Genomic DNA, 16331 nt, shown 5'->3' with positions numbered 1-16331 from the left:
ATATGTTGCCCAAGCCTAATTGCCTTTGAAGTGGTGATGAATGACTTCATGTCTTGCTGCAGACTATTTAATGCATGTAGGTGCGCCCAGTGTTAAGAGAGGACTTCCAAGATTTTGAGACTGTTTGTTTCAAATTCCTAATTCACTAAATTTACCATTGTTATTCTCATTTACAAATTCTTTGGCCTTGCCCCTCTTTACTTTTGCATCCTTATGCAGCAGTGTGTTCCATTCATCTGAGTCTGGCCTCATTGCTATCACCTTTTCCTTTGCTCCTTTCAGTTGTACAGTTATCTACCACTTTTCACAATTCTTTCTAACATGAACCTCCACTTTGTATTTTCTGTTCCCATTTTCAGCCTATAGTCATTTTTCTAATTTTTCTTCTAATCCTTGATGTTAGTTTTAGGTTGTCAGTTTGTCTTAGTTGTAGTAATTTCACTTCAGTAGGTCGTGAATTCAAGCCTCTGGCCTGGATTTATGACAGTCTAGAGTAGCACTTGGGAAATGCTTTATTGTTGGAGATGCCATCTTCCAGATGTGTTAAACCAAACCCTTGTCTGTCTGCTTAGGTAAAAGTAAAAGGTATCAAGGTGCAGGTCAAGAATAGGAAAATTCTCCTGCTCTATGCCCTCATCACTTTCAGAGAAGATATTAACTTGTATCGTTATGTACAATTTAGCAGCCAGGTTTTGCCTACAGAACAGCAGTTACTTGATTTAAAAAGTATTTACTTGGTCTGCAATCTTTTGAGACATTCCGAAGACGTGAAAACTACATTTATTTAAATGTATTTCATTCTATCTTCTAGCCTGTGAAATGTTGTTCTGCTAAATTAAAAGTGAAAGATAAATAAGGATTTACCTACCACTTTTTGTTTTCTTCATTACTTTTGAAATCATCACTATTGTTGTGTTAACAAACATGTATGCCAATTGCATGCAGAATGCTGATGGCCATTGAATGGACAACTGATTAATCTGTAGTTTTGGTGGAGTTTGTTGTTGAAGACTTGGATTATTGGACAGGGTACCAAAATAACTACCCCTTGAATTGTTTATATTCCCCTGAGTAGGTAGCTGTGTCATATCTTGTTCTTGGCGCCTTAACTAAAAAATGGTACCTTCACTTAAGTATCGCACTAGAATATCAGTCCTGATTATACATTTTGACTGCACCTTCATGTTGGAAGTTACAATTTTTAAAAATTGGTTCAAGTTCCCCTGTATTTAGTAGATCCATCATGTCATATTTGAACAGAAACAACAAACATAATTTTATCAGTTAGCTTCATATTTTGAGTCAGTATGGTGACCAATACTAAATCGGTAGCTGAGTGTAGGCGAAACATTATCTTTTATGTTTCAGGTTCCTAAAACATTGGATACAACCACAGTAAAAGTGTTTTTAAAATCATTTATGGCCCATAATTGCATTATGTATCCACTCAATAACATATAATGCACTCAGGTTAACATAGCACATTCTGTACATGAGTGCATTTCTGTACTACTGTTAAGAGAGAGCAGTTCATTTTGGTTGTTGAAGGCAGAGTAAAAACATTCTGAATAGAATTTTTAAAAAATTTCTAATTGTTATAAGTTCATTGCCTGAAGTTCTTTACAGCTTGGTGGATAAATGTATAATATGGTCTCCAAGATTTTACAATTGGTGAGCTTCAGGATCAGTTCCTTTTTTCTACATCTGTTAGCAGCAACAGTGTGGGTTACCAGGGAGATGAAGAAAAGTCACCATGACCATTTCAACTTACCATCTCCATCCAGGCCTTCAGAAAGCCTGTTCTGGAGAGAACCTTGAGCCCTTCCCAGTCAGTGGAGAACTCCTGATATAGAAAAAGTTCAAATAAAACCTCAGAAAAAAAGAAAAAAAAGCCCTCCAGGCATACTGCAAAGTATGCATTTAAACTAGGATTTGTAAATTTGCTTTAATGCTTCCAGTCTCCTCATCTATGGCTGTAAACATTTGGGCAAGCATAGATTAAATAAGTTCAGTTGCAAAAAAGATCTGTGCTACTATTGCTTTGAACAGAATATCAAGGATTAGCTCAAATCAAAGTAAATAAAATTAAGTTAAAAGTATTTGAAATACTCATCTGAGGGCTCAATCACTTAAAGTTTTGAGTAGCTAAGCAGGTCAGGAAAATCCTTGATTTCATTTTATATGTTCTTGGAATTCTGGCATTGGATCTAGTACTGTTGACCGGGTCAACATTTTTTGTGTGCCCCTACTTGCCTTTTGAAAGTGGTAGAAGATTCATTCTTGAAGTGCAGCAGCCTTTCTTGTACAACTGTGCTCACTGCTGAATGGGTGGGAGTTTCAGGATTTTTCCTAGTAATTATCAGTCGACATCCCACTTCCAATCTTATGTTGGAGGGAAGTTCATTCAAAGATTACCAGCAACAGTTCACACTGTGTGGGACTGAGAATGGGAAAAAATGTCTATCTGCCCCATCTTTAATATTTAATCTTCTATGCATTTCTGGTCTTTGCTGTTCTCCCTAGAATGTTATCTTGACCATTTGATGCTTTGGACCGAGCTAAAAAAGCATTTCTTCAAGGTGTTTTCACTCCCAGCAGTTTCCAATGCTGAGTACCGATTTGAGTGTGACACCTGCCTCAAGTACCCCTGCACTTTCTGTTGTGCTGGATAGCCACCCATCTATATACTGAACTTATCCTGCTTGTGGGCTGACCATCTCCTGGACTGTATGATCATCATCCCTGAATTTCCACCATGATTGCAACTGCCCTTCAAATTCAGAAATCCTGAGCTTGAACTCCAGGTTGGGGGCACTTGACACTTGCGGTCCCCTCCAAGACACATGAAATGTCCTGATTTGTCTACATATTGCAAGCAAGTGTTCCCTACTGCAAATACTACCATGAGACGCAACAAGGAAATTGATTAGGAGGAGGATAAGTCAGTTTCTACCTCATGTTGACTTTCTCACTGTCTGCGGCAGGCCCAATCTGGCAGATACTTCAATACTTCAGAAGCGTGGTGGTGCTGCTAAGCCATTTCTGATAATGTATACTTAAGTCCTCCACTTGAGTATATTGTGTGCTTGCTGCTTTGTCCCTCTTCCAAGTAGTGTTCAACAATATAGAGGAATACTCACCACCAGTTGAAGGGGGATTGAGATTTGATGCCCATGTTTGACCTTGTACCGTGACAGTAGGAGTGGGCTCAGAGTCAATCAGAGCTGCTCCTGTCCAATTCTACAATTCTGAGCTGCTTCTTGTGGTTTGCCCTGATGTTGGGAATGGACGTACCCGGAGATAGTGACAGATGAGTCCAGGACATTGACAGTCCTACACACTGAATTATACTTTATAGTTTGCTGCTTAACTAATTATTCCAATTTTGGCAAAGGTCCCCTGATGTTAATGAGGAAGACTAGACTGGTGCCTGTTTGTTGTATCCCACTGCCTTGGTCAATGCCATTCGGTCAATTCTGTTCTATTTCTATTTGTCTTGTAGTGGTTTGGTACAACTAAGTAGCTTGTTAGACCATTTCAGAAGGCAGTCAAGAGTCAGTTACATTGCTGTGGTCTAAAGTCACACATAGACACATACTTGGTATTGATGGCAATTTTCTTTTCTGAAGGATAATAATGATTCACCCTCCTAGCCAGATTGTTATCAACTCCTTTTGTCTATCCAACTGTTCTTCTCTCTTTTTGGGCTCTATCCTGTTGTTTACTCCCTACTCCATCCCCCTCCCTATTTTCTGCATATAAACTGACATTTTCCCAGTTACCATCAGTTCTGAGTAAGGGTCACCAGACCTGAACTTTAACTCTGATTTTTTTTTTTCTTCACAGATGCTGTTGGACCTGCTGAGCTTTTCCAGTAACTTCTGTTTTTGTTCCTAATTTACAGCAGCTGTAGTTCTGTCGGTTTTTACTGAGCCAGATGCTTGTTTTATGACAATCTGTATTTAAAGTCACACTTCTTGAGACTAACTTCGTTGCAGACTGTGTGTTTATTTAATTGAATTTTAATTCCTCTCCACTTCTGTGATGGGATTTCAATTCATGGCTACAATTTTCCAAAGACATTGTCAACTGGTGGGAAGGATGGCAAAGTGGCACGGGGTGCAGCTTCCTGCTGCACTATCAGACTTGCCACCCACTCAGTGTTCAATTGAGGCACTTGAGTGGCCAATTCAAGGCCCCTTTGAGGGGGGGTTTCTGACAAATAGAATGTCAAATAAACATTGGCACAGTCTCAGCAGGCTTTGGAGGTAAAGAGGAATTTATTTATTTATTTTTTGAGCACATCGTGAGCCATGGAGTGACCCCAGGCAGCAATGACTGCACACCCCCACCATCATCCCCCTGGTAATGGTATTGCCTATCAGGGACATGCACTTCACCCTCTTTCCCATCCTCCCATCTTTGCTGTGACTTGATAGGCTGGTGCTGGAGCCCCCAGATCCCACTCTCCTGCTTTCAAGCCTATGTAACTATTAAACTGTCTTTGTCATTAAATGCAGCCCTATTAATCAACCTTTAGAGTTGCAGTCCCCTTGGGTTAGCAGCTTTTGTGAAAGATCACTGTTTATCAATAGGATCAGCAGGCACTATATTCACTGCTCTCACCACCCTCCAGAGCAAGGTTGCCCCCTTATACCCCTCTACTTTTGAGTCGACATCCATTGGGCATTCTGCATTTCTTCTGAGCAAAGTATGAGTTCATAATTTGTTTCATTGCCCCTCAGCCAAATATATACGGGGAATGACTGAATCATGGTTACATAAAGAATACAACTGAAAAATATATTGCAGTTTATAATGCAATCATAAATGATAGGAAAAGAAGGAAATGTTGGGTCAGCTGTCCTCCATTCTGATAGTAGAAAAAAATGACAAACTACTAAAATAACCAAAGGTTAAAACTCAAGGTCCCTCCAGAAATCAAGTATCCCTCCTGACTCATGTTGGACCCTGGCTTGTGCCTATCTAAAATGGAGATGAGTCATTTGAGAAGGCACCAAACACATCTGAGAATTTATGGGCAGAGTGGAAGTCAAGGTGTTGGCAATGCACAAACCTTCAAATAATTCACCTACACAACCTATCGGGTACTGTCTGCCCCACATGTTGCAGAGTCTGTAGATCATGCATTACCAGCCATCTTGAAATCCATTGAATCAGAGTAGAGGCAAGTCATCTGAGAGAATGTCTAAGAAGAACCTGGATCCAAATGAATTGAAATGAAAACATCAAGGATTAATTGTGCTATTAGGAGTATAGTGCAGAGCACTTCATATTGAAAATGGTAGGAAGAAATATGTAAGTAAATGGTAAAAGGCATCAGTAATAATCACACGAGATTTAACTTCTCCAAATAAACCAGTAAAAAGAGTCTGTGAACGGAGTACAGAAAATAGAATGCCAACGCATGTTTAAAAAAATCAAGAGGAAGTTCTGTTGGATCTAGCAATGGAAACCGAACCAGAATACTTCAGAGAAGCAAGTGTAGGGGAACAGCTAGGCAGTAGTGATCACAATATAAAATTAGAGGAGGTCACTAGTACCATAGAGTCCACAGTAACAAATTGGAAAACGTAGCTGATTTTAAGAGGATGAGAATGGGACTGGGAAATAAACTCGACAAAGTTATGCACAAACAAATAAATAGAACAGCTTTCAGAAATATTTAACATTGTGAACTGAGTCCAAGATATATGTACTGCTAAAAAGAAAGGACAAACAAGCCACTTTGATGTACTGTGGTTAATAAATAAATAAAAGCATTATTGAATTTTTTTTTACAAATATACAAAATATAAGTCAAAGTATAGAATGACAATAGAGAACACAATTTTCTTTTAAATTAGAAAGGCAAAGAGAAAGTACCAAGTTAAATTGGCAAAAAATACAGAAAGGAATAAAATATACTGCATTCTCATAAATTGAAAAAACTGGAATAGAGATATACAGGCAATAATAGCAAAATGACAGTAATACTAAATAATAATTTGCTTCATATTTGCCAGGGACACTAAGATACTGAACACACTTCAATAGAGATTTTTATAAGTTATAAAGGCATTTACGATAGAATAGTGGGAATCTGGGGTGAAGTTTGGTAGACTAATCAAATTTAGGATAAGCTCTTTAGTCTAAATGAGTTGCATCCATTCATTTTAAAACCTACTACGGAAGACGTAGCAGGGACATTTTCTTTTAATAGAGACTTTTGTATGTGTGAGAAAGAACCAATGGAAAGCTAGTGTGTTTCCCCTTTTTACAAGAGGGCGATCAAACGTACCCAGGCAAAAGTAGACCAATCAATGATGGGAACAGTATTGAAATCCTTGCTCAAAGGTGTGACTTCAAAATCTGGAAGCTCGACTTTGGTCAGTATAGATTGCAGAAGGAAGGTCATGCTTGACCAACATTATTGAATTATGCGAAGAAGGGTAAATCGGAGTAATGATGTGAATGTAGTATACTTGGAATTTCAAAACATTCTTTGGTCAGGACAGAACATTTGGAGTTAGGGGACACATAAGTATGGTTTAGAGACTGCCTACAAACTAGAAAGCATAGCGTAGTTGCTTAGACTGGCAAAAAGTAGTAATTGTGTTCCATAGGGATTGATGCAAGAGTTACTGTTATTTCTTTGTTCAAACTATTTGGAATTGGCAGTACAATTTCAATTTGCAGATGGCATCAAGACGTTCTTAATGAAAATGCAGACTGCAACAAAGTTGTAGGAGATTGTTAACATAGTTGTAGGATGGGTGTGTGATTGACAAATGAAATTCAACACTTAAGAAAAATGAGTTGTTTTTAAAATATGAATAAGGAATGCTCATTCATACCCATAGGAAAACTAGTTTCTCTATGGAATCGAGGAGGAAAGCAATCTAGGGATACAGTTATTTAGGATCCAAAAGTAGTGATGCAGGTTAATAATGCCATAAAGGTTCATTTCTAGAGAGAGAATGGAAAAGCGGACAAGTTATATTTAGACCTGGATGGAACATTGAGACTATACTTGGAGTGATAGTTCTGGTCTCGTGTTATGAAAAGGATATTCAGACAAAGAAAAATCTGCAGAAGGTTATTATCGGAACTTAGTTATACCTATCAGGAATTATTGAACAAGTATGTTTTTTTGTCTGGAAAAGTTGTGATTGGAAGCGCTACAATAGTGCAATAATTTGCATGGAATTATTTAGCATTATTTTAGAGCGCATCTCTGTTTTACAATTCCTTTTAAAAGCCAGTTTTAAAAAGGTTCTCGCCCTCAAATCCTAAATATTTAGTAAGTTTATCTTCATGTATCAGTTCAGTTCCTGGTCTGCTCTGGGTTATCTGATCACAGCTGGTTTGGAATACAGTTTTAAGAAAAGGTAAAATTACCAGAGTCTGACCTGACCATAAAGTTGCTATCTCATTAGAGAGAAACAACTGATGGTGGTTTCACCTGAGGATTACCACACCTCAGACAAAGGAAAAGGTTGAGAAGGAGAATCCATCAGCTTACTCTGCATCACAAACCAGCCGTCTAGTCAACTGAGCTAACCAACTCCCCTCTGGAATAAGGATACTACAATTGGTCTAATTTTCCAGGGTTAGAATCATAGCGCCATAGAATCCCTACAGCGGGGAAGCAGACCATTCAGCCCATAGAGTCTACACCGACCCTCAAAAGAGCAGCTCACCCAGACCCCTCCCCAACCGCGTGTTGCCCGTGACCTACACTCCCACATGCGCACACCCAGACCCGCACATCTTTGGACTGTAGGAGGAGACTGAAGCACACGGACGAAACCCCCATAGATACATGTGCAAACTCCATGCAGAAAATCGGCTGAAAGGAAAGGAATGTAGTTGAGTGTTCTCACTTCTTATCCAGTGATCCCTCGTGTTTCATTCAGATCAATGGTTTTCTGCGACACAGAACACTGATGTGCGGTGAGAGCTGTCCAAAGTAAAATATAGCTGATACTTGTGAAAATTAATCATCAAATTTTGCTAGCCAATTGGATACAAAATTGGCTAGAAGGAGGAGACAGGGTGGTGATAGAGTTGCTTTTCAGTCTGGAGGCCTGTGACCAGTGGTGTGCCGCAAGGTTTGGTGCTGATTCCACTGCTTTTCATAATTTATATGAATGATTTGGATGTGAATATAGGAGGCATGGTTAGTAAGTTTGCAGATGACAGCAAAAAAGGTGGTGTAGTGGACCGTAAAGAAGATTATGTCTGAGGACAACAGGATTTTGATCAGATAGGCCAATGGGCCGAGGAATGGCAGGTGTAGTTTAATTTGATAAATATGAGGTGCTGCATTCTGATAAGGCAAACCAGGGCAGTACTTATACAGTTAACGGTAGGGCCCTGCGGAGTGTTGCCAAGTAAAGAGACCTAGGGATGTAGGAGCATAGTTCCTTGAAAGTGGAGTCGCAAGTAGACAGGGTGGTGAAGAAGGTGTTTGGCACTCTTGCCTTCATTGCTGTAAACATTGAATATAGCAGTTGGGACAGCATGTTTAACTATACAGGACATTGAGGCCAGTTTTAGAATGCTGAATACAATTTTGCTTGACCTCCTATAGGAAAGATGTTGTAAAACTTGAGAGGCTGCAGAAAAGATTTACAAGAATGTTGAGAGGACTGGATGATTTGAGTTATAGGGAGAGGCTTAGTAGACTGGGGCTTTTTTTCTCTGGAGCATCAGAGGCTGAGGAGTGACCTTGTAGAAGTTTATAAAATCATGGGGGCACGGATAGAGTGAATAGCCAAGGTCTTTTTCCTAGGGTGGGGAGTCCAAAACTAGAGGCGATAAGTTTAAGGTGAGAGGGGAAAGATTTAAAAAGGACGTGAGGGGTAACATTTTCCTGCAGAGGGTGGTGTGTGTGTGGAATGAGCCACCAGAGGAAGTGGTGGAGACTGGTTCAATTACAACATTTAAAAGGCATCTGGTTGGGTACATGAATAGGCAAAATTTAGAGAGATATGGGCTAAATGCTGGCAAATGGGACTAGGTAAGACTGGGATGCAAGCGCAGACAAGTTGGACCGAATAGAATGTTTTTGTCCTGTATGACTCTTTAAATTAAAAGTGGTGTATCGGTGTCTTGATTCTAGAACATGTGAACATCCCAAGAATAGGGAGCCACAGATAAAATTTAGATCTTGTGATAGTTTCAATTAGTGACCAAGCAATGGTGTTGGCATGCTTTTTATTTGTTGAAATGAGACAAAACAAGCTAATGACCGTAGGGAATGCTTGTTGATGGAACAGATTCGCAGGTGGCCATCTCACTAGTTCCTCCTAGATCAAAAGACTCTGCGCACCGCTGGCAGGCTCAAGTTTCCCACTAACCCGATAAATTGCAATTTACTCTACTTTACGATCCATGGAATTTCAATTCTGTATTGCTTCAGTGCAGAATGTGGAACAGATTTAGGGCCATGAACAGCCAGAAATAGTTGAATTAAGCAGATTTTTAAAAATTGTCATTCTTGTATATGTGATCCTCCTTTAGCTTCTTGTATTCACTATGCTGTAAACTTTTCTTGTAAAACCATATCCATGGTAAATGAAAGGAAATGTGATGTCTAAGAGCAATCAATTCAGCTGACAAAAGTGGGTGTGCTGTAGAATTGTTCGTTTCAGTGAAGAGTGTTATGTTACCATATTGGGAACCACTGATTTAGATAGATATCATCCTTGACTCTGGTAGCACTCCCCCCTCTGTCATAAAATTGCTGATTCAAGTGACACACAAGCTCATAATCTAGGCTAGTGCTTCTGTGCAGTACCAAGAAGATGCTGCACTGTTGAAGATCCTTTCTCTCAGATGACAACACTAAACCAATGTTCCCTTTGTCCCATTGGAGGATATAAAAGCCCATGTTAAGAGAAGAGGGGGTGTTTTATCATTAAATTCCATTGCTGTTTGTGAGTCCTTGCTGTTCACAAATTACTTGCTATGTTTTTGACATTGACTGCAGTGACTACTTTTGAAACTTTCTTTGCTGAAAGTGCTTTGCAATATTCCCAAGTCATGAAAGTCTCACTTTTTATAAAGCCATTCTTTTTCTGTAGTCTTCTGCTATGAAAAGCCTGTCTAGAGTCACATGAAAAGTTGCATCTTGAGAGGTATTGAAAGTAATCAAGAGGCTAAAACTGTACATCAACATAGAAAGAGGCATGGACAGAAAAATTGTGAAAAATATATTGCAAAAATGTTGTAATAGTCAACAGATTTTTAACTTGTTTGGGTGACTGTTGACGCCATCTAAGCTGGTAGTCAACGAATTTCTACAGATTGTTGGGAAGTGCAAAGTTTGGCTCTGCATGTGTAATTTAAGTTAACTTATAAAGAGCTAAGAAAATCCTTATGCATATTGAATGTTATAAAAAATTGTAATATATTGTGAGCTTCAACATTCCCATAGTTATTTTAACTCATAATTTGCATAAGGGTATCCATCAGAATCCATTGTCGAATATTATGATAAGAACATTCATGTGTGGTAAACATGACTTTTTTTTTTCTGACAGTCTAATGAGAAATCTTACATTGATAACGGAAAATCCAGAAGAAGCCTACCAATCGCAAAACATCATTTGGCACAGATTTTCTGATGCATTTGCTGCTGCTAGCAGCCTCATTTCATATGCCCCAGTATTTAAAACCTACTTCTATGAAGCTTTGAAGGAATTCTGTCATGATAACGTACAATACATAGAGATACGAGCATTGCTGCTACCGGTATGTACAAAATGCTTCATTGAGGAAATGATTTGTCATCAAGTTGTTTTAGACCAAAGCAGAACTTAAGAAAGCAATTTTCTTCCTTCTATTTTCTAATAGTCTAAATGTTTAAGTTGTGCAACTCTATACGATCACTGTTTCACAAACACTACTGTTCTGTCAATGGCACAGATGGGAAGTGATGGCTGATGACCCACGTAACAGGTGGGGTATAAGTATAGCTAACTAAGCCATGTTACCGTAGTAATACAGCTTTCAAATATCTACAATGCAGTTTCTTTCGTCTGTAACTTTGCCTTTATAATAAAAGAGCAAAGCCAAATATAAGTAAGAGGGGAACCAATAAACAGCTGAGAGAAGTGCACACCAAGAGTTACTTGGCGAAACCAGCTCTTCGTGTTGAATTTGTTCTTTCCTATATACATACTGAAACCCTCATGCCATTCTGTAGTTTCACAGCCTAGGCCTCTCAGCCCCTTGCTTTGATTTGAACTAGTCATCCTGTCCTCACAGTAATCATTCGTGTGGAATCTCATCATTGTGTTGTGGGGCACCCACTGCATAACTCTATTTGCTCGCTCATGTGTGAGCTGCAGTTGACAATGACACTGACTGCATTTTCAGATATAGAAAATGCTCCATGAGTCAATGACATTTCTGCATTGGTCTTCAAACATGTAAGTTAACCTTTCAGCCAATTGCTGCTTCAGCAAACTTGGGCAGATTCAACAGATGTTATAATATGTGTTAATGGAACCAGTAGATGTTAAGATATCATGAAATTATGATCCTATACTACCTGCAGTTGGTTTGGTTCTGCAGTGACAGGGGCATAGGTGAACAAGCAAATGCTTTTGGGCTTCCAAAGTGCACTGCACACATTAGAAGTGGTGCATCAATATTTTTCTAAACCACCTATTCAGAGATGTGAGAAATGGTGCATAGCATATTATCTTCTCTAATTGACTAGTTGCCCTCTAAAATTCTCAATAATGCAGTTCAGCACAGATAATCTTGTCTGTGGTAAACCAGTGCACAGAAAGCCATTCCCTCACATATGTTATGACTCAGAAATTAGCTCCAGAAACTTATTGGATTGCCAGTTATATTCCCACATTTTCATAAATAATTGACTATAAATTATATATATTAATTCAGTTTTATCATCTGTATTTCACACGTCTCAATTTATTAAGCATGGTGTTCTGAAATCATAAAGTAAGCAATTTTCTGAGAAGCTTGGTGTTCACTTAAGAGCATAGCAAATAGGAGCTGGAATGGGTCATTTGGCCCCTCAAACTTCTTCCATCATTCAATTAGATCATGGCTGATCTCCCTCACCTCTGCTTCCCTGCACACATGCTAGTAAGAGTTCAGGCCACAAAATCTTGTGCTTATTTTCTGATTCATTTAAAGAGATGATAATCTTGGTCAGCTGCCAATAGGATTACGGGATTACAGTTCATTTTAGGAGAGGAAAGTAGGCAGGGGCTCTGCTCTGATCATAATGAGAAAAGATAGCTGATCATTATCAACTACTGATCAAATAGTGTCGATATTTTATCAAGGTTCACCAATAAGTTAGTGGTATTTTACTTCAATTGTTTCAAAGCCTATCTTGCATTAAAGATATCTATAACCAGAGTTATTTGAATAGAATGCGTGTCAGTTCAGGGGTGGTCTTGGATTTATTAAAGTAAGACCCTCTTCAGTGAGAACCATAGTTTCAGCCTTGTTTGTTAGTCTATTTCATTCTCGAACATGTCATCCCACCTCAATGTTAAATCCAACTTTGATCATCTTGTAACACTTGAAACTACTGTGGCCAAAATCATGAATGATGTCCTCTATGACTGTCAGCTTACTGCTTTATCCCTTTTTAGTCAACCATGTTATTCTTCAGCAGCTTTCTATGTGTCAGCTTTATGTCCTTGCATTGGTCCTATCCAAATGCAACCATTCTATCTCTAGCAATGGTTTCTTTGTCAATCTTATAAAATTTACCTGTAGAGTCCCTCGCAGACCCATGCTTGATCCTCTCTCTTCCTCATCCTAGTTGGGTGTTGTTTCCATACATAGATTCACCTTCTGTATGCTAGGACATGAAGCTCTAGATCAACTGACACCGTCTTCTCTGTGCTGTTCGAGTCCCTAACTCGGACTAAGTTGTGGATGAACCAGTCTTCGCTCTGTGTGATATCATTGTAGGCAAATGTTTAATGCAAGTCTATGGACCCTATCAACACTCTTAGCAATAGTGCTGAAGACTTGTGCTCCAGAACTTTCCACACCTCCACCCATACTATTGTAGTACACGTTACAACACTGGTATCTACCCAGCCATGTGGTAAATTGCCTAGGTGTACCCTGTACACAAAGCAGGACAAATCCAACCTGAGCGTTTACCACCCAATTGATCTACTCTTGATCATCAGTAGAATGATGGCAGGAGTCATCAACAGTGCTATCAAGCAGCATATGCTTAGCAATAACCTTGTCACTGATACCAGTTTGGGTTCCACAGGGCCACTCAGCTCCAGACCTTCCATTACAGCCCTTGTTCAAAAAAGAACAAAAGAGCTGAATTGCAGAGGTGAGATGAGAGTGACTGCACTGGACATCAAGGCCACATTTGACTGTGTGTGGCATGAAGGAGCCTGAGGAAACACTGGAGTCTGTGGGAATCATAAGGAACTGCTGTGATGGTTGGACCTGGTACAAGGAAGTTGGTTAGGGTGGTTGGTGGTCAGTCACCTCAGCTGTAGGACATTCCTGCAGGAAGTTTATCAGGGTAGTATCTTAAGCCCAAACATCTTCAGGGGTTTCATCAATGACCTTCATTCCATCATAAGATCTGAACTGGGGATATTCACTGATGACTACAAAATAACATCCACCATTTGTGACTTCTTAAGTATTAAAGCAGCCTATGTCCAAATGTGGAACAACTTGAGCAATAGCCAGGTTTGTGGAAACAACTGCAAGTAACATATGGGCCACACAAGTGCTAGCCAATGACAACCTCCAACAAGAGAATCTAACCAGCACCCTCAATGTTCAATAACAAAACTAACTGAAAAGTTGAAAACAATATAACTAATGAGAAAAAAATCTTTTTACAGGCACTGAGATAATACTTTCTTTCAATGAAACCCGTTTGCCAGTCTATGAGCAAAGTACAAACTGTTGGTGATGGTTTACCAGTGGTTCTAAGTTTCTGCACACAACCTAAATATTTTAACTTTTTAAATGAAACCTGTGTGCAAGTCTGAAGTGTGACTTCACCTCACTTTGGACACTACAAATATTCTCTCAAATGTACACAGGGTAAGAACAAATAAACTTGAGACAATTCATCTCACTATTGCATTGTTAATGAAATTTCAGTATCTCACTTATACCTTTAAAATTTTTGAATTGCAATATCTTGATTATGTATTCAGAATTGGAAGGTAATGCCAATACAAACTATTTGTACTGAAACCAATTTGTAAGGTTTCTTTGGACTATTAGTTACTCTGTGACAGACCTGTGATCCTGCACAAAAACTAGTTGAGAAGCAGGATTGAACCACAGCTTTGCTCTGTGCAATGGCGAAGCGATCCTTGTATGCAGCTTCTATGCAAAAATCAGTGCATGATAATTAGCCAAGGGAAATTTTGTTTGCATTTCAGTTAATGGTTCAATTAAACCAGAATCAGAATGGTATTAAATCATACAACTTTTTTATTTATCAAAATAGAACACTGAAAAGAAAGGGGGGAGAAAAGAGGTAGATAAAGTAACAGAATGGACAGTGAGCAATTTTGGAAGATCTAGGGAAGTTGACTAAAAGCTCAGAGGAAGAGATGATTTTTATGAAGAACTTAAAAGATGAATATAAAATACAGAGGCAAAGAGCTTAGGCAGAGAATCGTGGAGAGTGAAACTGTTAGCTGAAAGCTTAACACAGATGATGGAAATGGATTAAAGACTAGGCAGCCCCAAGCCATAGGACTGAAAGGTGTGGGAGAGCCATAAGATGTGACAAGATTGCAATAGGTGGTGCGAATTTAGACTATGAGTGGATCCAGATCCAATGTGGGAAGGGATTTCAAATTCAAAGCATTGAGGAGAGATTGTTAAAGAGGGCTTAGTGTGAGACAGGGTGCAGAGTCTGAGCCTTGGACAAATTGTTGGGAAATCAGCAAGGAAAACATTAACATGCTGAGATAGCAAGAATTGCAGATGCTGGAGTTGGAGACAATACAGTGTGGAGCTGGAGGAACAGAGCAGGCCAGGGAAAATCAGAGGAGCAGGAAAGTTGACGTTTCGGGTCAGGACCTTCCTTCAGAAATACAAAAAAAAGGGTGCTGATCCGATGCTGCCTGGCCTGCTGTCTTCCTCTAGCTTCACGAAGCATTAATACTCTGACAACTTTTCAGCAATAGCACTGAAGACATTTGTGCACTTAGCCAAGCTTTCTAGTACAGTTACAATATGGCATGTGTCTGATAATGTGGAAAATTGCCCAGCTGTGTCCTGTCCACAAAAAAAAGGACAAATCTAACCCAGCTAATTACCACCCTGTCTACCCTCAATCATCAGCACAGTGATGGGAGATGTTATCAAAAATTCTATCAAACAGCACTGGGGCTTGTAAACAGCAATATGACAGCAACAGTTCTAGAAGGAAGATTGCTGTCACCTTCTCACCTTTAGTGGAACTAAGGATGTACAATTAGTGCTGACCCAGACAGCAGTGCACACATCGCATTGGTGGAGAAAAAGTACTCAATAATAACTTGCTTACTGATATTTAGTTTGGGTCATGACCCGCTCAGCTTCTGGACTCCGTACATCTTTAGTCGAAACATAAACAAAAGAGCTGAATTGTAGAGGAGAAGTGAGGCTGACTGTCCCTAATATCAAGGCAGCAGCTGACATGGCATCTAGGGTTCTTGGGAAAAAAACTGGACCACTGGTATAGCTTTTCATAGCCAAGGCCCAGCACCAACTCTCTGACACCTCCGTCTACTTCCCCCCCCTTGACCATGACCCCATCCCTGACCACTAAACCATCATCTCTCAAACCATTCATAAGCTCATCACCTCAGGTGACCTCCTACCCACCGCCTCCAACCTCATCATTTCCTAACCCTGCACCACCTGTTTCTATCTCCTTCCCAAAATCGACAAACCTGACTGCCCTGGCTGAAATCTTGTCTCTGCCTTCTCCTGCCCCACTGAACTCATCTCCTTGAAGGGGGGAAGGAGGGGAGGGGGGGAGGGAGCGCACGCGAGTGAGTGTGAGGGTGGGAAGAGAGAGTGAGTGCACACGCGCATGAGTGTGAGTGTGAGAAGAGAGAGAGTGCACGTGCATGAGTGTGAGGGTGGGGATAGAGAGAGAGCGTGAGTGTGAGGGTGAGGGTGGGAAGCGAGAGAGTGCATGCGCGCAAGTGTGAGGGTGGGAAGAGAGAGACAGTGCGCGCGTGAGTGTGAGGGTGGGAAGAGAGAGAGAGAGTGCGCGCGTGTGAGTGTGAGGGTGGGAAGAGAGAGAGATCGCGTGTGTGTGTGTGTGAGTGTGA

The 16331-nt window shown here is 40.0% G+C and overlaps 1 protein-coding gene across 1 annotated transcript in view; it reads left to right on the top strand.

Annotated features, from left to right (window-relative positions):
• Positions 1–16331, top strand: part of ada2a (adenosine deaminase 2a) — a 56183-nt gene that overhangs the window by 20128 nt on the left and 19724 nt on the right. The window contains exon 3 of the mRNA XM_048607506.1: positions 10551–10761. Within this exon, the coding sequence (XP_048463463.1) occupies positions 10551–10761 (211 nt within the window). The remainder of the gene's footprint in view (positions 1–10550; positions 10762–16331) is intronic.

Source organism: Rhincodon typus, chromosome 18 (genome assembly GCF_021869965.1).
Source record: "Rhincodon typus isolate 14 chromosome 18, sRhiTyp1.1, whole genome shotgun sequence".
NCBI classification, from domain to species: domain Eukaryota; kingdom Metazoa; phylum Chordata; class Chondrichthyes; order Orectolobiformes; family Rhincodontidae; genus Rhincodon; species Rhincodon typus.
Note: the sequence above shows the minus strand (reverse complement) of the source record. Positions and strands in the feature narration are given on the sequence as shown.